Raw genomic sequence first — 23,747 nt, forward strand, 5'->3', positions numbered from 1 at the left:
GGCGCTCCGCGAAAAAGGTCTTTATTCGCAGCCCCGGCGCCGCAGGGTCCCCGGCTGCCGAGCTGCGGGCGCTGGGAGGACGCGGCCCCGGCCCTGCGCGCCGTGGGGGGAATGAGTCCGTACCGTGGTGGGCCGGAAGCCGCGGCTGTGGCACGGGGGAGAGCCTTTCTCCCCGCTCAGTCCTTGCGAGCCGCTGCCTATAGCTCGTCGGTGGGGCTGTGGGGGAGCGGGGTGGCTTCCTGCACTCCGCTCTCCTCCGGGGAGAAGCTCTCGGCACCCTCGCTTTGTCCCTTCTCCGCTTTCTTCTTCTTTTTCCCGCTCTTCTTCTTGCTTGACTTCTCCCCCGCGCTTGCCAAGTCCCCCTTCTTGCCGGTCCACTTCTCTGCTAAGCAGCCTGGGCAGGGGGAGAGAGGGCCCTGAGGAACACATAGGGCTCCCCGTGCCCTTGCTGGATTCCCTGTGCTCTCACAGGCATGCACTGCCCCAGGCAGCCCCAAGGACTTACTGGCATCCTTCCCTTTCAGCACGCGGTCTGCACAGAGGAATTGGGAGAGATCTTCTGTCTGGTGGTGCCGGTACCAGTCCTCGATCACGTCTTCGTACTCCTCCACCAGCACATCACACTGACAGGGAGAGGACAGCCTGGCACCAGCACGTGGCAGAACCCTGATCCCATCCCCACACCTGCTGAGCCCTTTCCAGCTCGCACAGCCGCAGCACACTGACCCCAGCAAGAAGGTACCTGCTTCTTGAGATCCGCCACCTCGGCAGAGGTCTCATTCCACAGCTCATAGGGAATGTCCATCACCACCTTGACACCTTTGTGCACCAGGTTGTGCAGGGTCTCAAATGTCTCTGACATGCCCTGGGGAGAACAGAGCCATGCAGTGAGGCTGTGCGCGGGGGCACAGAGAGACCTGAGGCAGCTGACACTGAGGTGTTACGTGCCCACCAGTCCTTCTCTGCGCTGAGCACATCCTAAACACAGTAGGAAGGCCTATGTGGGATGGCACCTGGCTCCCTTCTGGCCCACCTCCCCCTCAGGACAGCACCCCAGAGCAGCGCAGCCTTGCCTGCTGTCAGCTGGCACCTGGAAGAACCGACCACATTTCAGCACCAGGAAGGAAACCCACCTTTGCAAATCTGTTGCTGCCGCTCCTTTCCTTGTGCAGGTTGTAGTCCAACAGCCTCTTGCAAATGTTCTCTGTCACCTCGATGAGCCGGATGTCCCTGCACAGAGAGGAAGAATGGGAACGGCTTGGAAGTACACCCCAGAACAGCCTCCAAGATCAGGAGGAAGCAACCTGGCACATTTCCATGCTCCAGAGGAGGGACTCAGCCTCTTCTGTTTTTACTTACGACTGTGTGTACTTGACAGCAGCGCCCTTCCCATCCAAGAAGCCATACTTAGTGTCGATGACCTCCTTGGTCTTGCCGGTCTCTTCAAAGGCAGATTTCAGCTCCAATGCCACGTATTTGCACACTGCAGGAGGGAAAGCATAGCAGGTCAGTAGGTCCTGAGGAGGAACTTGGTGCTGGGAGAAGAGCTCACAGGGCACGGTCACCATTGTTGTTCACAGAAACGAAGAGCAGCATCCTGACCGATGATCTCCTGGAGTAGGAGGCCCTGAATAGTGCTTCAGTATTAGTGCAGCCACACTGCTACAGCCAGGAGAGCAGAGGGCAGCCACTCCAGTGTCTGCTTCACCTGCTCATCCCTTCCCATGGGGACAGGGCACCGCGAGTCACCCCTTCCCTGTGCCTCCCACACAACAAGGCAGCCAGGCACATGGGTGCAGAGCTGCAGGGGCTGCATCACTACTGCAGGGCACTGCACTGCCGGCGGTGCTCTGCCACGCTTTTAGAAACGATAAATGAATGAAAGAGGGGAGGGGGGAAACAAAATTTTATTTCAGCTGTAACGGACAGTCCAACAGAGAGACAGGAACGGTGAGCAGGAGGAAATGGGGGTTTGCAGGCGTGGAGGGACGGAGGCTGGGCTCAGCACGGCCCTTCCTGCCCCGGAGCTCCGCAAGGCTCCGTGCCGTTCCGCAGTGCCCTCCGCCGGGAGCGAGCCCGGCCCTGCGCTGCCACGGCTCACAGCGGTCCCGGGCCAGGCGGGCAGCGGCCGTGCGGTCACACGGCACCTCCGGAGCGTCTTCCCGGGCGGGGGAGCCGCACAAACAGCTCCGCCGCAGCTTCTCCTTCTTTCCTCCTCGCCGCGGAGCCCCGCACGTCCCTGCACGGCACAGACAGAGCGAGGCGAGGCCCGGCCCCGGCGGAGCCTCGGCTCCCTTCACTTCCGGGTGCCGCGGGAAGGCCCGGCTGCCGCGACCGGGCCTCCTCCGCCCCGGCCCGCTCCCGGCCCCGCTCCCCTCGCCCCCGGCCGCGCTCACCCTCGCACTTGCTGGGCAGCCGCACCCAGTCCGCGTCGTCGCCGCCCGCTACCGCCAGGAGCAGCAGCAGCAGCAGCAGCGCGGCGGGACCCTCCGCCGCCATGGCTCCGCTTCCGGGCGTTCGCCCCGCCCCCGTCACCACGGCAACGCACCGCCACTGCCAACCCCAGCGGCCCGCGTGGCACGCCCGGCCAATCGCCGCCTGGCCCGCCGAGTAAGCCCCGCCCTCTCCGCTGGCTTGCCGCGGGCCCGCGCCGGAGGGTCCTTGTCCGTCCCATCGCACGCCGTGCCCCGAGGTTGTTCCGGGCCCCCGTTCCGCGGGCTCCTCTCCGCTCCGCTCCCACACCTTCACCCATACTGGGTCTGCCCCTCGTTCCGGGGGACTCCTCCCTGCCCGGCCTGGTCCCTCAGCGCCGGGTCAGGAGCAGGGCGGTGAGCAGGGCGTCGAGGAGCGCGGCCTTCAGCAGCACCACCCGCGCGGCCACCAGCAGGGCTACGGCAGCACAGGCGCGGGGCTCTGAAACAGAGGGGACAGCAGCGTGGCTGCAGGCCCTATGGCATCCCCCGAAAGGCACGTCGTCCCCGTCGCACTCACCCGCGGGGGTTCTGGGACACAGCTCTGCCTCCTCATCGCTGCCTGCGGGATGAGGAACAGCGAGGAGGAGGTTGCCACAAACCCCTGGGTAACATTCACCCGCAGGGCCTCATGCCTGCTGCCTGCTGGCACAGCCCTGGTCCCAGGCAGGGCCGCTGTCCGTACCTGCAAGTGGGATGAGGTTGGAGCTATGGGCTGGAGCGCTGCTGTTGGGCCCAACATGGCACGCCAGGAGCTCCTGCTCCATGGGACTGTCAGGGAGGATGGAAACTGCACAGATGGTGCCACCCTCCTCCTGCGAAGCCCCGTAGGCAAAGGACTGCAAAGCGCTGCTGTTCCCACTGGAGATCCAGACGGCATGGCCGGAGCTTGCGGGCAGCTCGCTCACCACACACACCACCAGCCGCCACTGCTGCCCTGACACCACCATGGTCAGTGGCGGGGAAAGGATGGGCAGGGGGTTGGTGGCCCTGCAGGCTGCAAGGATGCAGGTTAAGGCTTTGCGCTGGGCCCGGCCCTCGGTGGCCGCCAGCCCACTCCACTCCCACCACCTCAACCCGCCTGCTGGCTACTTACAGGGCAGGAGCAGAGCAGAGGCCAGCAGCAACCAGGGCACCTCCATGGAAGCAGCAGCAGCAGCACAGTGGTCGCTCAGCCCCCAACCGTTACTGTCACCTGCTCCCAACTGCTCTGAGCTGCACCTGGGGCAAGGCAGTGAGAGGGAGGCGGGCACGGGCCAGAGACAGCCCCTGGCACGAGTGCCATTGCCTCACTACTTTCCCATCCCAGAGCTGCCCGCCTCCCCCTCCCGCACACGTGGTAGCGCCCTTCCTCCCCCCCTGCTGCAGTGGTACGGCCACAGACAGCGCCATGATGGAGCCGAGCAGCGCCGTGACAGAGCAGATGAAGGACACGGCCCCCCCAGCCACCGTAGCCCCAGCCCCCCCTCCTTCATTTGCTGAGCTGCTGCAGATGGTGCAGAGGGGCCAGGCCCCAGCTGGTGTGCGGTGCCCCAACGCCTCACCCACAAACGACATCCCCACAGCCTCCCGCCTCCCGCGGCCTCCCAAGCCCTGGGAGAACCGCCCAGGCCAGCCCTGAGCTTCTCTGGCAGCCAGGAGGCCCCGCTGGCCCCCCTGGATGCCCTTGGATCTCCCAGGAGGATGGAGCAAGGCTGGCTGCAGACACAGCTTTAAATGCTTTTTTTTTTTTTTTTTTTTTTTTTTTAAAGAAACATATAAAGAACTCTTAACAAGAAGTATAAAAATCTCCTTGGTGCCAACCAGACGAGGCTCATACAGAAGGAGAGGCCACAGCTACAGCTGGGGCTTGGGAACATAGTCTGCCCCAGGCCTGTACTACTGCCCGAGGGCTGAGAACCTGCCTGTGACTGTGCATCTCTATGACCTGAGGAGCGCTGGAGCCAAGGTAAGAGCTGGGCTGGAAAGCTATCTGCTTTCTTCTTTGGATCAAAATATTGAAAAAATAAAATAATGACAAAAAAGTGCAACGCACTGTCACTCCCAGCATTCACTTCATGCTGTTTGTGACCTATTCATCTTTGCAGCTGCTGCCAGCTCTTAGCGAACAAAAAACTCTCACCGCCTTCAAGCCCATAGGAACAGTGATCCTGCTTGATTTCCACACACGTTGCAATAGCAATTTTTTACAACGTGCAAACAAACACCAATGGGACCGCATTTCTGCACAATGCGGCTTCACCCCATCACAACGCAAACATGAAGTTAACCTTGTAACTGTTTGACAAACCTGAGAACTTAACCCTTGAAACCCATAGGGGGCAAAGGCAGAACTAAGGCGTGCTTCCTTCCTCTCACTGCAGGATTACTGCTCCAGCGTGAGCCTTAGCTTGATGTTCATGGCTGCCAGCTCTGCCAAGAAGTACCGGAAGACGTGGGGCACGGGGATGACCTGGATGGTGTCCATCCTGCCACAGAGCATGCAGGAATACCTCCTGTTGCTTGCTACGGAGGAAGGTGGTGGGCGCTGGAGCAGAGGAGATAACATGCTGCCGCAGCTCGTGCAAACATAGGCTTCCGAGCCATCAGAGCAGCTGAACAGGCGGTCGTGCAGCAGGAAGGAGGTGCCATGAGCCAACAGCGCATCACGCTCCATCTCACCAAAGCGAATCCCCCCTTCCACGTTCCTCCCCTTGACAGGCTGGTTGGTGACGGAATCCCGGGGTCCTGTAGTCCTCACCTGGAACTTGTCTGAGACCATGTGGCGCAGGCGCTGGTAGTACACGACTCCCACAAAGATGTCTGCCTCCAGCTCCACGCCGCTGATTCCGCTGTACATCTTTTCTGTCCCAAAGAAGTTATAGCCCGCGCTCACCAAAGTCTCACCAAAGTACTTCAAGGCGGAGTTTTTCTCCGTGAAGGTGAAGGGAGTGGCATCGTAGTAGGCGCCGTGCAGTGCTGCTGACTTCCCCGCCATGCTCTCAATTAACATCCCGATGGTCATACGGGAGGGGAACCCATGGGGGTTGAAGAGGATGTCTGGAACCATCCCATTCTCCGTGAACGGCATGTCTTCAACAGGCCAGAGCTGGCTCAGGATGCCCTTCTGCCCATGGCGGCTGGCAAATTTGTCTCCAACAGTTGGGTTTCGAGGAACTCTCACAGTGATGCAAGCCTTCTTGAATTTCCCAGTGCCACGGTCATTACTGCACAGCTTGATGTTGTCCACAATGCCGACTTCTTTATTCCTGCATAGGTGGAAAAACATTCACAGCAAAGGTATCAGATATGCTCATGACTTTGAAGTGAAGCAAAGAAACCAACCCACTTTTAAATCCAATAAAGAGCTGGGGATCACCACATTTTTTGAAGAATGTCATTCAGGGAAATCAGACTGCACAAGAATTAGAGCACAGCAGCCAAACAAAGGTATCACCCAAGTGCCATTTGTTTGCTGTTTCTAATGCTAGCAGCACAACTGCAACTTCCATGTGATGAGGTAATGTGTCACCTATGATAATAAAGTCAAAATTATTTAAACCTGGTTCATCAGTACTACAGCCGATCAGACGTGCCAATTGTCTTCTTTCAAGGCAGCATTTTCCTACACAATAAATTAACACTGCCCTGGTGGGACGCTAGCATAAATGAACAGGTTCAGGGCGAAGTTGAGAGGAAAGCTCAGGAGCAGATAGCAGAGGCAGCTGAGTGGGCCTTTGCCAACAGGTGTTCAGGGCTATGTTGCTGTTTCAAGTGAACCCTCAGCAGATGTTTCACATGCTGGATGTCTGTTGCACACTTAACTCCTGTCACAGAGCTTGCAGCCCAAACTCTTAAGAAATGAATAAATTTCGACCACATTACAACAGGATTAGTTTTTTCTTTGTCCTCTGAAGTCCCTTTGCTGCTTGCAGAAGGCCTGCCCTTATGATTAGCTTCTGTTTTACAGCTATTCTTCTACTGTGCCAAAATGCAACCACAGTATAGGCCATCCCCAAACAACAACAAAAACACTCAAAAATTGCTTCATAAGCCTCTTCCCAGCTTCATGAAAGTCCTGAGTCAAAGCCTCTGCTCTCCACCCCTTCCAAGCCAAGTTCAAGATCCAAGCAGTGTGTGTAGGACAGTAGGGAGAATTGTCCCTTCAGGTTGCAGGGTCTCTGGGAAAACCTGGGGCATGAGCCAACAGTGAGAGCAGGGAACCTCCCCATAGGAACCTAAACTGTTACCTCATCTAGAACTGTAATGAACAAATGCTGCAGAGTACACAGGTAAAATGGCTCTCTGGGTAAGGAACCTGAACTTAGGTGAGGCTGGCACAAAAGAGCTGGCAAACAGGAATATGGAGTAGGGAGCCAAAACAGGATTCACAAGTGGAAGGAGCATAAGGCTGAGCTGACAGCATCAAGTTCTGGCAATCCTCACTGCCACGTACTGAATCTCTCTGCTCTGCTCTACAACCAGCAATGTCTGCAATGCAGTTTCAATGCACTCATTGTGTATTATTAACAGATAGCTTTCCCAGTAAGACTGGTTATTCTGCTCTCCAATTAGCTTATCCAATTAGCTAATTTGCTTTCTAATCATGAATAACTAAATAGTATGATCTTCACTGTGTAAATGGTGCAGGTAGGGCATGAAGTTGTATTGACAAGAGACTGGCAAGTCTTTGGGGACCAAGAACCCAACTCAGTTAACACAATGCTGCAGAAAATGACAGAGATGGACAAAGGAACAATACTGGGGGACAGCAAAAAATTTCTGCAAATTCTCTCTTTTTACCATTCCTAGCCTTATATCCTAGATGCTGCAGCTCTTCAGCATACACTGACTCCAAGCCATAAAACATGCATCAATTTCATGCTCCATGAACACATGGATACCTTAAGTGCTGTGTGAGGAGAAAAGGCAATGCCTAAAAGAGCAGCTGATCAGGGTCCACTACTCTGTATGTTTGGAGACAGGAGGAACAAGCTGAACTTACTGGTAGTACACAGTGAAGGTCTCCCCTGTGTTAAGGTTCATGTAGCTGTAGAACGGGTCCCCGGGCTGCAGGATGGAGCCAACAAAAGGCAGTCCATCAGCATCCAACTTCTCCTTAATGTTTGGGTCCCCAGGCCTGATACCAAACACTAAATTATCACCTCCCCTGCTAGCTTTAAGGGAAAGGTCAATGCTCTCCATCTTGATAACACTTCCGTAAGCAAACCCTCTCTCCCAAGAAGATTTGTTGACAATCTAAGAGAAAGAAAAAAAGGATGTTAAAAACTTGTTAGTATCTTCAAAAAAACAATTTCCATTCTGATCTGATGCACACCTTCCTACATTAAAAAAACAAACACCTCCCAGCCAATCATCACTCCAACAGGCTCAGGTCTCCTCCAATCCCATTTTTTTTTCCTCTTTTTTTTTTTTTTTTTTTTAAATCAATGCTGGATGCCCACAGCCTTGCACAAGGGAGCTCTGCTCTACTCTGACTACCCTGAACATTACTGCAGAAGGTGCTTAACAGCTGAGTTCCTGTATCAATTCTAATGGAACTAGCAAAAGCAGAAAAAGGGCTCTTCTCAACTGCATACCACCCTTCTTTACAATTGCCCATGCTAAATTCCTTTGCAGGACAATGTAATTCCTCACACTTACCATTGCATCTTCCATGTCATAGCCACTATAGGAGATGACAGCCACAACTGAATTGGTACCGACTGGGTAGCTGTCCATACCATAATAGTCATACATTCTGGGCCTCACCAGAGGGCTCTGAGGGGTGTGGAGGAGGTACAACTTGTTATCTGAGCGGTCCTTGTAGTTATACACTGGAAACCCCATGGTTTGCTTTCCTACAAAGAAAGTTGTATTTACACAGGATCAATTCAAAGCTAAATAGTGTTGTCCTCCAGAATTATTATTTAATAACTGCCCTAAGTCCAGCTAAAAAAGTTTCTATGAACCATACACAACAACTAAATTCCCTTCACATCACTACGTAAAGGATTCTTCTAATTGTGTCTTTTCTGCAATTTCAAGCCTCCAATAAAGTGTTGGCTTTTTTTTTCCCACTGACAGTACAAACACATGGCAGTAAAAAAAGTTTTTGAACACAGTCACATCAGTACTTTCAGATAAATATGAAAAAGCAGTAGCATATTAAGGGCACCTTTCTGGTAAGCTTGTTAGAAATGCAATATGCTGTGGTGCTGATGAGAGCAGCACTCTCATAGTTTCTACCTCTTAGCCTGGCTTTTTTTGCTTTAAATAAGTTTCTTGCAAATCACTTGTTGACTAATTGAAACTCCATCTACATACCATATCCCAATTGCCTGCAGACAACCAAGTTAATCAAATAACTGGCAGGAAAAAAAAAAGAACTGCTGCCATGGTGCCATTTTAATATCCAGCAACAAATGTCCAGTAACTGCTCTTTCAAAAGCTGCAGTCAGTGACAGTGCAGTCACTGAAAACAGGTGCAAAGAAACCCCCACCACTTCAAAGCATTTACCCTTGCTGCTTGTGAGAAGCAGGTCAACCTCTGCCAGCTGGGGGATGAGAGGACTCCTGCCAGCACAGTTGTTAATACTGACACTCCCAAGCAGCTGGTGCAGTGCCCCACGCTAATCTGTATGATCAACAGCCTCAAATTTAAAAAGAAAAAGCCTACAAAAAAAAAAAACCCAAAGACTTAAGGCACTGTGAGCACTACAATTTAAAACTGCCCTCTGGAAGGCTGCATGGATGATAAACTTGACTTCTTTAACAGTCACTTATTTCATAGTGATCAACTTTAGAGCTGTAAGAACTGCTGGGAAGAGTTGCTACGTGGAAATATGTGGATACATATGCCAGAGATTTTCCCCCCCTCTTCCTTGCTTGGAGACTTGCAGCTGTAGGTACTACAGGACTTACCCATCTGGCACTGGTACATGTTTCGAGGACTTTGGTTGTGGTCAGAGAAGGGGATGAGGTTGGCCACCACACTCAGAATGCTGTGAGGGAAGAGCTCCTGGTGGGTGGTGACTCCAGGCACAATGTCTGACTCCATGGTGGCCACATTCATGAAGACCTGCAAGAATCACATTGGACAGGTTGGACAGAAAGCAAGACAAAGCTGCTAGCAACAAAGCCTAGTGACTTTTCATTTCAGTTTCAGCTGTGGTTGCTGACTGTACCTTAGCTCAGGCAAGGGAAACACCAAACAACTACTGAACTACTTTACCACAATCCCAGACAACTGCAAGGAAAGCAAGTCTGGAAGTATGAAACTGCGATACGCATCGCACTTCCACTCTCTCATCTTAATTGTTCCAAGTTATCAAGTTCCCAGGCAAGCCACTACTTGGCTGCTCACTGGCAATTTGCAGAACGTGACATAAAAAAAATGATGAGACAGCGATCATTCACCTAAGGAAACTTTCACTACGTTCATACTGAAAGCAGACTTCAGTACTTGAAAAAGACTTCTCCACTCTACCTCTAAGGAAAGTACCAAAAACTCATTAGCTAGAAATGAGAAAACTCTTCTGCTACCTATTCCAGCTCTTCAGCACTTTACCTATGTCTCATTCTCAGCTCCTTTGACAAACACTTCACAAAATATGCTTCTGATGCAGGATACTGCTGTAACAGTCAGCATTTAGTAACTGAAATATGCAAAACCTACCTGTTCCAGAGTACCAATCCATTCCTTCCTTCCATACAGCAGGTTTTTGACAGGCCGCACCATTCGACAAGGGGTAGTGAAGATGAACAAGCCAGGATACAGACTGGGTTTTCCTGTCATTGGGATAAGGACCACTTCTGCCCGCGCAGGAAATCTCTTCTCTTGTGTTATCTGGTTGTGTAAAGGAGTATTAATTTAGGAATACAAAACAATATTATTTTAGTTAAGCTGCACCCTACAGGCTAGGTTACCACCCACAGTGGAAACACAAACCACAGATCCACAGATGTAGCTATTAATATAAAATAGTGAAATGCAAATCTAGAGGGTATTTCTAGCAATATCTCCACCAAGAATACTTCTGCCATGCTAAAAAAAAAATTCTCATAACAATGGCAACATCATAAACCAAGAGACCAAACCTAGAACAAATACCAGAAAAACCAAAAAGCCTAACACTAACATGCAGACAAAGATAAATAAAGATAAATGATTAGGTCAGACTTAAAAGACAGACAGAAGTTAGGCTTCTTTAGAACTCTGGAGCCTTTTGGTTTATTTGTGACCACTGCATATGGAGCACGTTTAGGTAAGTCACATTTTAAAGAAGACAACCTTGAATCGCCGGAGGGCTTCTGCAACCTGAGGAGCCAGGTCCCACTCGACCCAGCCCACCACTGCACCATCCAGCACCACGCGGTAGCACTCAGCGTACGGCTTGCTTGGGGTCGCATCAATGGGGACAACACCTGTGAGAGATTGGGGCAGGAGAGGGAACAGCCAAAAAAGCACACAAATGTACGTTATTTCTGCAGGAAGCCTCAATCCACATAAAACAGCTTTATGAGCCATGAGAAAAATTCAGAACATCTGGACAGGGCAAAGCGGTAGATGAGACTTGATGGAGAACATAAAACGTGCACAACTGTGAGTGCCATTTCCCATCCAGTCCCAGCACACTTCTGAACGAAACAAGATTCCCATCACCAGTGCTCATCACTAGAGGATCTGCAATTTAATTCAAGTTATTAGCAACACGATGAAGTCAGTGGTTTGCCTAATTTCTCTGAGCCAGTCCTGTGCAGGTGAACATCTTCAGCTCTACAGTACGCAGCTAAGAGACATTTATTTTGAACTTTACGTTCTCCAGAAGGTTTACATGCCTGAATAAGCAAATCCTACATTAAGCAGAAGCAGAGTAAGAACAGGTTTACCTTGATTTACAGTAATGGTATTTGGAGAACATTCTCCACATATGGGTTCGTAGGGCAGAAAGGTAAAAAGGAAGATTGCTTCATTAGACAATTTAGCCAGTAAACTGTACCTAGAGCACATAACAGAGGTGGCAGGTCTGTCACAGGAACCATCTCTGTCACTATTTCACACACAGCTGTCATGTGGTTCATCAGACCGCAGGGCTCTCCATCGGGGGTGTCCACTGGGCACAGGAACCCCCAGGACTCCGGCAGCAGTTTGCGTACCGTGGTAGTTCTCATCTGGGCAAACGCCGACCCTCTGTGTATGCAGCGGAAATGCGAAAGGTAGCGAACAAAATTCAGCTTGTCCCCCACCACACACAGCCCGCTGTCCTGCAGCATGCCCAGGCCTGAGGAACAAGATGGAGACTTACATCAGGATGTCACTCAGACGGCTGTTTCCTATTTTCCACTAACAAGATTTAAGTACTTCAGCAACTCAGAGAACTGTATGAGGTCCCGAGACTATAAATTCACTGCTTGAGCACACATCTCCTCTTTCTCTCAATCAGCCTTTTCCTATTCCACTGTCTTTGTTAATTCAGTATACAATGTCTGCACTCAAGTTGCTTTGAGTTAAAAGTTTGGTTTTAAGTTGTTTCTCACACAGTTCAGCAGGTAAAAAAAGGGCTTCTTAGACCTTACGACTTACCGGTCTTAGATCGCAGGTTACCAGTTGCAAGAAGGTACTCAAATGACTTGGTAACATCTGTGGTCAGGCTGAACGCCTTCATCAGGCTGTCTGTATTGACGTTGATGTCGGCCTTTTCTGTTCTCTTCTCCAAAATGAATTTAACAGATTGCAACCAGTTCTCAAGCCTCTCCTGCGGTTTAAGAATGTGACACTTGAATTTGAAACAGGAACACAGACACTCTAATGACTGTCTCAGCAGTTATCTTCACAACAGAAACCTAGTCTGTTTAGAATCTTTGCCTTTACAGAAGAGATTGCTCACTCACCTGTTTATCTGACAGGGCCAGGCAAGACAGCAAGCTGTTCTGGTTCCTGCTGCCAGTTTCAGAAAGCACTACAATGCTTCACATAATTCACTTTTGATTCTCTTTCTACAGCCATTGAAACCAATCAAGTAGTAGAGAAATTAGAATTGTTTCAACAAAACGATGCTAAAGAAGATTTTGGCTAAAATGGCAAAGAAAGACTAAGAGTTATCTACTAACTCAGGGAATTATTATTACTTGGGGCTGACAAATCTCACTTCTGAGCAATATTTTCCTTCTGGCATTCTACAATGAGGAAATGCCAGAAATAACTTGAATCCACAATGAACTGGAAGAGTTTAGGAAGCTGCACTTTTATATCACCAGTAATAAGTTAACTGTGTAAATTGGACTGACTTCTTGATCTGTAAAAGAATTCAAAGATGGGTAGAAAAAACAACAACATAAATCACTGATTTTCAGAGAAAGAGGATGGGGCAGTTATCTACTTGCACATTTGCTGTGCAACACAGAGGGAGCACCACAAAGAGGCAGATTTTCACTACTACTGTATCAACTGACACAACAGCAATACGCTGTTTCAAAACCCTCCTGGGCTGGCGTTTCTCCTTCCCCAGACTCAACCCTGAACTTTCATTTGCTCTTGAAGGCCCTGAAGCTTTTCACTCCAGGTTTGACACGGGCTGCTCTTTAGTGCATGCCGTCCTACACTAGATCCAGCATACCCTCAAGTCTTTGTAGGATACCTAGGCTCCCTGCTCTTCAGTTTGGCTCTGCATTTCTTCCATCTTCTTGGCCACTGTAGGTCCTGGACTCGATGACCACTCCATACACAGGCCTTATGACCTTACCTTTAGGAACATAAGGAAAAGCTGTCCTGCAGTAAGCACTTCTTGATTCATCAGACTGTCTGGATTATCCTCCATGCACTCCCCTTTGGCAAAAGCATACAGCTTCCGGGTCATCATACAAAGCAGGTAGAATTTTTCAGTTCTGTCTGTCAAGTGTATGCAGATACACTTGCTGGAGGGAGAGAAAGAAGGACAATTAACACCACCCCATCATGCCAGCTGTTCTTCACATTATTGCTAAATATTCTCAAAATCTTCATCAGACGAAGGTGAGCCTTGTGAAAAATTTATTTTACATATTACTATAAGTCCTTACAAGTGCACAGTTTACAGGCCCACTTAAGAGATGAGATTTGTACATTATTTTGCAGCAGGTATGACACTAAACACCTCTGCATAACCACATGTACGTGCTCATCTCCACCCCAAAATCCAAGCCATAGACTAGTAACAGATCACAGAACGCTGCAGTCAGATCTTTGTGTGGAAACGTGTGCTGAATGACATTTTGATGCAAGCTATAAAGCTGCTAAACTGCCTTCCAAGACAACAGAGGTAACTTGCTTTCCAAGACGTAAGCACAACAACCTTCCAGCATGTGAGCAAGCACGTAGATGTGGCCACTCTGTACCTCTGCTCCATACTGCCCTCTTCTGAAGCCTCTACAACTTCACCATAAAAACATTCAAAGAAAGCTGTGGCCAGGTAGAAGTTACAATACAAAGTATGCCCCAAATATTGCTTTCCACAATTGCTCTCATCTCCACAGCGCAGACAGCTTTGACAAACAGTGTGTACACAACATACCATGGGGGGAAAAAACACAACCAAAAAGCACCACAGTATTCAGAATAAAGAAAATAACAGTATAACTTTCTTGAAATTATTCACTCGTGTTTCTCAGTCCGAAGATCTGTTCTTCCTACACTCCTAAGAAAAACTGCCTTCATGCTTCTAGACATCTGATGATTACTCCTTATTTACAGGTACTCAAGGACTTGGGCATCCCAAATTATACTTTTCAAGTGCTAAAAAACTTGGTCAAGGAACTAAAATCTGTATTACCTGAAAATCAGTTGAATGGTTGTCACATTGGCAATCTCAAAACACTCTCTTCCACTGCTTCCTAACTTACTCCATTGAAGAAGCAAGACTTTAAAACATCCAATTCCTATCACTTAGAAGTGTAATTCTCATAATAGTTGCTAATGACTGTGTGAAACAGCAGAGAAAATGCCACAAATTACCCTAATGCTGTTCAACAAGTTGAACCTAAAGCAGTCCACACATGTAGTTGCAACCTTCCCTTCTCTAAACTCAAAAAGAACAGATTATCACAATATCCTGAAATTCCACCAGGAATTGGACACTGGCTGGGTACAAAAACCGTAACAATGATACTGTGAAATAATATGGCAGAGTATTCTTAAAGTTAGTTGTAATTTCAATGCAGTGACACAAGCATGTATTCCTAAGCATACACAGACATACTTGAAAATGAAATCTGCAGCCTGTTCATTGCTGTACCACTCAGGAAGGTTGAGTTTTACTCTGAAGCTCTTTCCAAGGTATTCGAGGACGTTTTGCTGTGTGTAACAACCTGCTTCAGCTACTGCTCTTAGCATCTCAGTAACGCAGTTCACATAAAAGGTGTCGTTTTTCTTGTCTTTGACCAGCTCTTCAAAAATCTGGTAGTCTGTGAAATTAACTAATGCCTGAAAGACAGATGTGCATCAGATCAGAAATACAGTTATGGCAATGTCTGGCCATAAAACAGCAGAAGTTGAGTACCCCAATGATTTAGATTTTCAGACCTCTGGAAATGGAAAAACACTGTGGGATTAAGGTACTTCAAGAGTAGCACAGCATATGAATAAGGTGATGATCACAGGTAGTTCCAGCCTAATGAAACCCTTGGAAGAAAAAAACAAACAAACTTGCATCCTCTAACTTAACAGGCTTTTTTTTGTCTCAAGTTACTCCTTATCTCCACAGAAATCAAGACAGCTTAGCCCATTACAATCCACTTCACCTTCAGCAATTCATTTTCTACAGCTCAAACTTAAATCCTATGTTCTTAGCTCTTGGCATTATAACATTTCCTAGTTGTTTAAGTCAGGTTTAAGCAACCATACTGCTCACAAGTAACTTTGGCTGACAAACCTCCCCCATCTTTAAGCAAAGTGTCTCTCCACCACATTTAAAAAGCCTTCAAGAAACTCATGAAAAAACAGGAGCTGCATGACATGCACACAGGTTTCTTTATTAAATGGCTGATGCAGGGGGCGTGTGAACCCACGGCGTGATACGCATGGAAGAATTCAAACTTCAGACAACACAGCATGCTTAGCTTACGACACCTTGTAAGCTAACACAACATAATGTCCTTGCTTATTAAAACACAAGGTAATCATCTGTTCCTGGTAACTAATTTTATTGAACCAGCAGAGTGATGACAAAGACAAATGAGTCGCACAACAGCAACATGAAGACAGCAGGCTGGAAGAACATGGAAATTCCCCGAGACCGAAGACAAGCTGTGGTGCCAGAGGCCACAATTTGCTCCAACACCTCTGCTGTATAACAAACAGTTGAAGCACCCAGGCTTTGCTATTTTTAAAGGAGAAATTTGAAAGGCTTGACTAACATCAAATTCCTGTCTGCTACTCAAAGAGCAGTTTAACTGCACCCAATGCGCTCAAACTGACACTACTGGTTTTGTCTTCCAATTCTTAAATGCTTTCAGTTCCAAACAAAAACAGTATTTTAATTTTCTCCTTTAAACAAAGAAGAGAGACAGTTTACTGTCTTGGTTTCTTTTTATATGAGAACTTGACTTTAATGATTAGCACTATTATAGCTGATGCTGGCCCAAGTGTTTCTTAAACGGTCAATCAGTTTTAAAAACACTCATGGGATCTTTCCTGTTAGGTTGCAAGCCCTTGCATCCTCCATGAGCTATTAACCCACAACATTTATCAGCAGGAAGCCTTAACACCTTGGCATAAGCCTGCATTCACTTCCTCTGCCCCAACTGCACACTGCATCACACGTGCTGGCTCAGTTTGCTCTACAGTTCTCAACCAGTGTCAGAAGTACGACTGAAAATACTTAATACAGAATCAGCTGCCTCTCATTACTCGAGAAAATAGAAATGCTTAGTGAAACTTCTGCATTTATTTAACACAGAAAGCATGTAATGTGCATTATTTGTTTACCTTTAGAGCAAATCCCAAGGGAAGGAAGAACAGTTCTTTCTGAAAAATGAAGTTCACCATTACGCAGCCGTTTTCCAGGTAGTGAAGGTTCATGTTTATTGCACTGTGCTCATCTTTAACACAGTGCAGCACTACCCCTGCAGAAATTAATAGAAGCAAAAGCCAGTATGAGCTATGCAAGAAGCACAGACCACACTTCTGTGAGATGTCCAAGCAGGTGTGAGATGATTCAGTAGATAACCTTTTGTACTTCATGGCTGAGAACATGAGGCAGGTAGATCTGACCACTGATCAGATTCCTCAGATTCCCGTAAATACATGCAGCTAAGTTCAGTTTTAATGAACAAACATCTTTGGACAGCCATTACACTTGCTCAGGAGATGCCAATACAGATTTTAAGAAATGGAAACTCCATCTGTCCTGTCTCTAAATGTAGGTCCTGAGATACTGTAACACACAAACACTCCTCCCTGTTGCACTGTGGAACAAGTTTTCCCATCCCTGTAGTAAGGCAGTACATCTGAAGCACTGTTTCCTGCTTCTGTTCTGTGCTGTCCACTGCAGGACAAATCAAAATAAAACCAACGGGAACTGATTAAACTAGCACTGCCTCAAAATTGATTCATGGGGAATTAGAGTGTTCTGAAACACCGTGGTTCAGGCCAATCAGCAGCTGAACAAAACTCAGCAGCGAGAGCAAAACTCAGGTTTCATTCAATCTGGTTTAATTAAAACTCAATTTTACCAGTATATACACGCAAAGTTATGAAACAGGCAAGAATCCAGTTAATCTGTTTCATGTAAATTACATTTATCATATTGAGGTATGGAAAACCAAATTCAGTGCCACAACCTCACTAATTTACACTGACTTCTTCTTCAGCATGCAGGGTTCCAATTACTCCTATCACAGAACAACAGCTCCATGTACTGCACAGCCTGGAATGCCATCTCCTTCAGCACAGGCAGCTCAGAAACCACCTGCAAGGCAAGCACTTGCCTCATACTTCTATCGCTATGCTGTTATCAACCCTTTGGTTTCCCACGTAGTAAAATTTACCTGCAAATATAAACATTATGCAACAACAACAAAATATCAGCCCTAATTGGCCATCCCTGTTTGTTCACGAGCAGCTTCTGGAGGGATGTGGCAGGAAGCCCTTCAGCTTACCGTACTCTGTGAAACCAGGACCTCTGTTTTTCCACTTGTGTCTTGTCATCGCAAGAGGGAAATTGCGCCTGGGCATAATCAGCATTCTAATTACTTTCTCTAAGCCATTAATTATGAAGTAGCCCCCCATTTCCTGCCAGAAAGAGAAGAATGCTTTTAATGTGCTTAGAATTGTATAAAGTATCATCCTAAGTAAAATAAGAAAATGCTTGTAATATATTATAAAAACAAACATTTAAAATCTCAACTATGAAACACACAAGACATCTCAGCACTGCATCTGGAAAGGCTGCACTCTTTGTCAGTGCACTTTAAGTGTCTAAATCTAGCACTATGTACAAGGAAGGGGATTCATGTACGTGCATAATACCAATAAATGTACAGCTTCCCAAGTGTTGTGCTATTAGGAAAAAAAGCATTCCAGTAGCAAAGAATACTGTAAGTAAGAGTACTGGTAGAGCTGTAGGGGGCCAGCAGCAACACATCACTGCAGATTTTCTTTCTGTTTGCTTACTCTTTTGGGAGCACAAAACATATAATTCTGTATTTACAGAACGTTTATAATATTTCTTTATTGGATGACATGGTACTGGGGAGATGAAAACAACTGTGGAAGACAACCAACAATAATAAAAAGAACCTCTTTCAATGCCTGTTCTCCTAATCTGCCTCCACACAGCCATCAGTGCTGGTTAGCAACAGTAAAGTCACCTGTGGGAAGCACAGGTATTAGCACAAAACAGGCCCCTGCATCCAAAGACAGCTGAGACTCACTGGAACTTGCCATTCTTCAAGATGGCATACAGAATCACCAGAACTAGTGTACATTCAGAGAATGTAAGTAAAATGTAAAATACAAACGCTCAAGTCCTGGCCTAATATACTGCACATTTTCCTGATCCACAAAATCCTCATTACCTCCTCCTCCTCATGGTGCTGGATGAGCTCTTGGGGAGAAAGATTATAGAGGTTACACAGTTTGGACTTCACCATGATTGGAATATACCCTACAGGCTGTTTAATAGTCCCTTGTGGAATGCCATTCAGTGACCAGCTGATGTCAACCTAAAATGATACAACACAAACAGTGAGCAAACTGAGCTGATCTTTTTCATTCCTGTTACAATAATTGTACATTTAACATGACCACCAATCTGTTCAACTAACTGCCATCACAATCACAATAAAAAGCGTAACTAGTAGATATCTGGGCAACATATTCTGGAAAACAGTCAGCACATGTCTACAGTTCCAGACTTGTATGATTTCTTTCTTAGTAATGAAGCTGACAGCAAGATGTACAAAGTTGACAGTGTAAAACACATAGCAAACAGTCTCAATTTCATAGGCAGAATGGTAAGCCTCAGAAGAGCCGCAGTCAGGAAAAAAGTCTTGTCATTAGTGCTGGATTAACACCTGGCAACATCCTAGGAATTAAGGAAGTTTAGGAATTAGAACAGAAACATCTGCTGAACCCCTCTAAAACCATGACACAGCTGTACACTGAAACCTCTGCATAATTCTGTCTTCAGCTTGAATGATGACCAATGGTATAAAATGGCTCCTGTGCAACACGCCACTCACCAGACAACACACTCACCTTGGAGAACTGAGAACCTCAGAGATAACTTGATTGTGCTGTTAAAAACAGTGAGAACAGGCTGATGACACGCTGTGTCCCACCGTGCAAGGGCGGGGAGTGGGAAAGAACAGGAAAGACTTTCACGCATCAGGCACAATAAAATGCTTTGTTCCAAGCGTCAAATGTTGAGAAACAATTAAAACAAAAATACAGTTAGGGAGGGAAGGAGGGAAGGGAGCAACACAGATAAGAGAAATGAAAGAATGAATGCACCTCTGGTTCAGGAAAATCCGAGAGCCACTGGGAAAATGGTGTACAACCCACAACTGGCCAACTTTTATGTCTGGACGTTTTGCTTGCAGTCGGATTCATTGCTGCAAGTTATATACAGCTGGAACTGCAAGCAAGAGTCCTTGTACAGGATGCATGCAGCATGGATGTGGCTACGTGGTGAGAGTGGGAAGCAGCTGTGCAAAGGAGAATGCCTGCCAAGGATGCTTCGTTAGTGGAATTTCAGAGCAACGCATAGAACTAGTGAGCAGACAGTGTGAATAGGAGGAACTTATGGCTTTGGTTTCAGAGCCACGCTGCCTTTGGACCTAGATTTCTGCGGGAAAAAGAAGAGACCTGAATCCTAATGGTCTGTGGGATGAAGGAGGCTTCCCTGCAGACCTCCTGCAGAGGCTGACTGGGTTCAACACCCACCTGAGAGCAGAAGGAACACAACTGATGTGTCGTGCGAGGGGAAATGAAAATAAGAACAGAGGAGACACTGTCAGCTCGTCCTGCAGAACACCCTAGGCAGGACACAGCTCTCAGAAACGCTTCCCCAGCAGGCGAAGCTCGGAAGGCTGAAGAAGCCACGGCCTAGGTAAGACAACAAACCCGCGAGCGGAGGAGCTCACCGTGAGCCGCCCGCGGTAGGTGCTGCGCAGCCCGCGGCACTCGGCCGGGAACACCTTCACCTCCTGGCACAGCGTCCCCTTGGGCACCACGGGCGGCGAGATGGCGATCCCCACCACGGTGAGCGCCACGCGGCCGTCCTTCAGCGCCAGCTCCACCGGCGGGATGTCCTGCGAGAGACAGGCGCCCACGCGTGAGGGCGGGCTCCGGAGCGCGATCCCCGGAGGCCGCTCCCCGCCCGCCCCCCGGCACCTGCAGGGCGCGGTACACCCCCTCGCTGATGGCGTAGTTGAAGGACTCGATGTGGGCGGCGGGCAGGTCGCGCCGTACCCCGCCGCGGGGCCGCTGCCGCCGTCGCAAGCGGTGCGGCTCCCGAGACGTGCTCTCCCCCATGGCCGCCGCCATGCTGCCCTCCGTGCGCCTGCTCCGCCCCGCCCCGTCCCGCCGCGTTGTCCGCCGGGACGCTGCGGGGCGTGGCGGCCGCGTGCTGGGTGCGCGTGCTTCCCGCTCGCGGCCGCCTCAGGCATGGTTTCGCTCAGCGCCCGCGTCCCGCAGTACGGCCGCTCTCGGTGCCGCGTACCTCGGTGCTCGTGTCTCCCTGTAGCCGTGCCCCTCGGTGCCGGTGTCTCACAGCAGAACATCCCCCTGCACCACCCAGGAACCGTCTGTGCCGCGTTCCTCAGCACCCGTGCCTTTCAGTGCCTACGTCCCCTTGGGCCACGTCCTTCACTGCCAGCATCCCTCAGCGCCCAAGTCTTCTGCCAGTGTGCCAGAAGCCTGCGCTCCCTCACAGTCCCATGTTGGAGGCATGCACACAGATAAGCTTATCTCTAAGGAGCAGGCCTGCAGCCGGTAGCCTGCACCAACACCACTATCAGGCCTCCAAATCACCCCCCAAAATCACCCCAAGTATTTAGCACTTGAACCTCTCAGGTTGCTTTTATCTCGCTCTTGTGACAAACCACTGCCATGGGGCTTGATGTGCTACTTGGGCTGCACCGGTGGCCCATCAGGGGATCTGCCACCCCACCATCCCAAAGAAATGCCACAGCCAGGGAGATTTGCTCGTTTTAATGATGCTTGAGGACAGACATGGACACAGCGGCTGGAAAAGCACAAGCTGGGAGCCCCGCCGGCTGTACACGTGCATGCTGACGTGCAGGAGACCAGCAGGGAGACCCAGAGCCGTAGCAGGAGCGTCCCACGCACCCCCGGCATTGGCTGCTCTCTGCAGTAGCTGACACTGGGAATGAGACACCACCGTTAACGCATGTATGGCGCTGCGCAGCTCCTCAGGGAAAGCTGTGCGTAGAGAACACTAAATGCTAGGATGGGGGACGTGCAAGCAGTCCTAAAGGGCACTGATGACAACAGGGCACAGCAGCCAGGTGAAGCAGCATATAAGACCTCCACAGACTTCTCCGGTGTTTTTCATGGCCTTCGGTAGGAGCACAGGAGCTGTTGCTGCCACACGGGAGTTTGCAGATACCCAGGGTCCAGCTGGATCAGACCCTGCTGGTCAACAGCCAGAGCACCTGGGTCCTACATCCTTCATGGCTGACACTGAACAAAGATTAGAGACATCCTGCCATACGGAGGGTATCTTCTTGAAACCCAGCACCATCCTTTGCAAAAGCTTAGGAAAGAAACTAAGACCTATTCTATTGACCTTTTAGCTGAAATGAGCTAGAAAACATTTGTTTTTGCATTTTTATAAAAAAACAAACAACCCAAAGTCTCCAAAGGGTTTGTGAGCATTGCTTGCAAGGCGCACCCACAGCTGCAGTGCTCAGGCCTCAGCCACACGCGTGTCCTCTCCTGCTCGGTTAATATATTGGACAAGAGCTGAGGCACTATGCTGTCTGTCCTCTATCATTTTCCCCCGTACTTTACCTCATAAGCATGTTGAGGGCAGCTGGTAAAGAGTCACAGGCAGTACCTGCTGTTTTCCTCCAGCAGCTGTTGCTTATTTTTAAGAATTCAGTACAGATAGCAATGATCAAAGTGTCCCTGAATCACCAGCTCCCCGAAACCCAGCTGAAATAGATAATAAGCACCTGCACCACCTGTAGTCATGGCTTTACCACTGAACAGAAGCCCTACTTTTAAGGGTGCAGCAGAAACAGCCAGGTGGTAACGTACCACAGTGCAACCCCAGATGAAAACAGGGGAAGAAAAGGCCTTAAGAGTTGGGCAGATGTTCCTGAGTCTCCTGGCTGTCTGCTGCTCCCTTGAAGGACACTGCATCTTTCTACACCCCGGCTGCTTTCCTGGCATATGTCACTCCACCAGCATGGATCTGTACACTAAGAAAGGGAGCAATTCAATTTTCACATTTCCCTTTTGAGAAGAAAATAAAGATGGCTGGAGTGTTTTTCATTTCTTTAGCACAGGGAACGTTTTATTTTCTCACTCTGCACACTGAGTAGCTTGAGACCATTCAGCGTCCCCTGTCACCTCACATACATCCTGGACAAGGGTGACTGCTATCAGGTCCTGTCTTTGCTGGGGAATAAGTTGTATTGTTAAGCTCACATTAGTTTAAGCTAGTTTTAAGCTAACATGAAAATGCCAACGGAGACATGGTGAACATGGTGCTTACAGGAAGAGTAGGGTTGGTCTCTTCTCACTGGTGACAGGACAAGGGGAAATGGCTTCAAGTTGCACCAGGGTAAGCTTAGGTTGGGTATGAGGAAAAACTTTACAGAAAGGGTTGTTAAGCGCTGGAATAGGCTCCCCAGAGAGGTGGTTGATTCACCATCCCTGGATATGTTTAAAAACTGATGCTCAGGGACATGATTTAGCAGAGGGTTGTTAGAGTTAGTGTAGTATGGTTAGGTTGTGGTTGGACTCCATGATCTTGAAGGTCTTTTCTAACCTGAGCAATTCTATGACCCTATGATTCTATGAACAGGTAGCTTTGCCAGTTAACCATTACAGCCTAACTGTTTACCATGGAATGCTACCACCATGCTTTGCCTGGTTTGCATGGAAATTTTGACACCTCATATGCTACCATAAGATTAAAAAAACTAACCAGTTCTTTTCCCACATCTCCTCTCTCGCAGTCTATGACTCACTACTTCCCCACTGCCTCCTGACCCATGAGCCAAAGAGCTCAGGGTGATCCTTCAGCATACACACAAGTTCCAAAGCCAGAAACCAGACCTGGCACTTGGGAGTCCTGCTCAGAAACAAAGCCACCTCACAGCACTTTGCAGCCCAGGATCCTTTACACACAGCACAGAGGAACACAGCAAAGCCGCTTTCTTGTAGCTACTGCTCCTGGTCGCTTCTCAGTGTAGATCAACTCACCTTGTGCCTGCCACACACTGGGCAGATGCTGATGCATGCAGCACTCAGAGCATTTACAACTTCAGAGGTGTTCATGTGGCCTTCTGGAATGCTTCCTTTCTGCAGTGCTTTTGCTGGGTCTTGCCAAGTGCTCTGTTCTCTTCTGGATTTAAGCATCCTGGTGTGAAATGGCGCCATGCGTGGATCCACAGCATTTTGCAATGGGCGTCTGTGCCATTACAGTACAATCAAAATGCCTTACTCCAAGGAGGCCAGTACACTTCAGTTCTGCCTACAGAAAGGTGGCAGGACTGTCTGTTTGCAGAGCCTTTAGCTGGCACAAAGACCATGACATTTCAGTCATGAGCAGAGACAAATACATC

At 48.8% G+C, this 23,747-nt stretch overlaps 3 protein-coding genes and 1 long non-coding RNA gene across 7 annotated transcripts; 1 reads left to right on the forward strand and 3 right to left on the reverse strand.

Annotated features, from left to right (window-relative positions):
- Positions 1-51: 51 nt before the first annotated feature.
- CNPY3 (canopy FGF signaling regulator 3) lies at positions 52-2,524 on the reverse strand. The gene is made up of 6 exons (XM_042875514.1): positions 2,397-2,524; positions 1,360-1,483; positions 1,134-1,230; positions 743-865; positions 506-623; positions 52-394 (listed from the first exon to the last, which is right to left on the reverse strand). The coding sequence occupies exons 1-6, from the start codon at positions 2,497-2,499 to the stop codon at positions 198-200; spliced, it is 762 nt and encodes a 253-aa protein (XP_042731448.1). The 5' UTR covers positions 2,500-2,524; the 3' UTR covers positions 52-197.
- On the forward strand, positions 116-6,031 carry LOC122182367. Of its 2 annotated transcripts, XR_006179777.1 has the most exons (3): positions 116-1,506; positions 4,223-4,419; positions 4,835-6,031. It is a non-coding gene; the product is annotated as an uncharacterized LOC122182367 (long non-coding RNA). The 2 variants fall into 2 exon arrangements; XR_006179776.1 differs by lacking the exon at positions 116-1,506 and having other exon boundaries at positions 4,091-4,419.
- On the reverse strand, positions 2,709-3,860 carry PTCRA (pre T cell antigen receptor alpha). 3 transcript variants are annotated; one of them, XM_042875539.1, is made up of 4 exons: positions 3,568-3,845; positions 3,157-3,468; positions 2,992-3,033; positions 2,709-2,913 (listed from the first exon to the last, which is right to left on the reverse strand). In XM_042875539.1, the coding sequence occupies exons 1-4, from the start codon at positions 3,611-3,613 to the stop codon at positions 2,804-2,806; spliced, it is 510 nt and encodes a 169-aa protein (XP_042731473.1). In that variant the 5' UTR covers positions 3,614-3,845; the 3' UTR covers positions 2,709-2,803. The 3 variants fall into 3 exon arrangements, with proteins under 3 accessions (XP_042731473.1, XP_042731465.1, XP_042731457.1); XM_042875531.1 differs by having other exon boundaries at positions 2,709-3,033; positions 3,157-3,408; positions 3,568-3,860; XM_042875523.1 differs by having other exon boundaries at positions 2,709-3,033; positions 3,568-3,854.
- On the reverse strand, positions 4,598-20,388 carry POLR1B (RNA polymerase I subunit B). Its single transcript, XM_042875492.1, has 15 exons — positions 20,323-20,388; positions 20,073-20,240; positions 18,504-18,650; positions 17,586-17,718; positions 16,414-16,550; positions 14,687-14,910; positions 13,196-13,367; positions 12,037-12,208; positions 11,453-11,734; positions 10,744-10,877; positions 10,129-10,299; positions 9,375-9,531; positions 8,115-8,311; positions 7,456-7,709; positions 4,598-5,719 (listed from the first exon to the last, which is right to left on the reverse strand). The coding sequence occupies exons 3-15, from the start codon at positions 18,576-18,578 to the stop codon at positions 4,837-4,839; spliced, it is 2,991 nt and encodes a 996-aa protein (XP_042731426.1). The 5' UTR covers positions 18,579-18,650; positions 20,073-20,240; positions 20,323-20,388; the 3' UTR covers positions 4,598-4,836.
- Between the last annotated feature and the right edge of the window lie 3,359 nt (positions 20,389-23,747).

The sequence above is a fragment of the Lagopus leucura genome, unplaced genomic scaffold, assembly GCF_019238085.1.
Source record: "Lagopus leucura isolate 7727_CA_CO unplaced genomic scaffold, USGS_WTPT01 Super-Scaffold_73, whole genome shotgun sequence".
NCBI classification, from domain to species: Eukaryota; Metazoa; Chordata; class Aves; order Galliformes; family Phasianidae; genus Lagopus; species Lagopus leucura.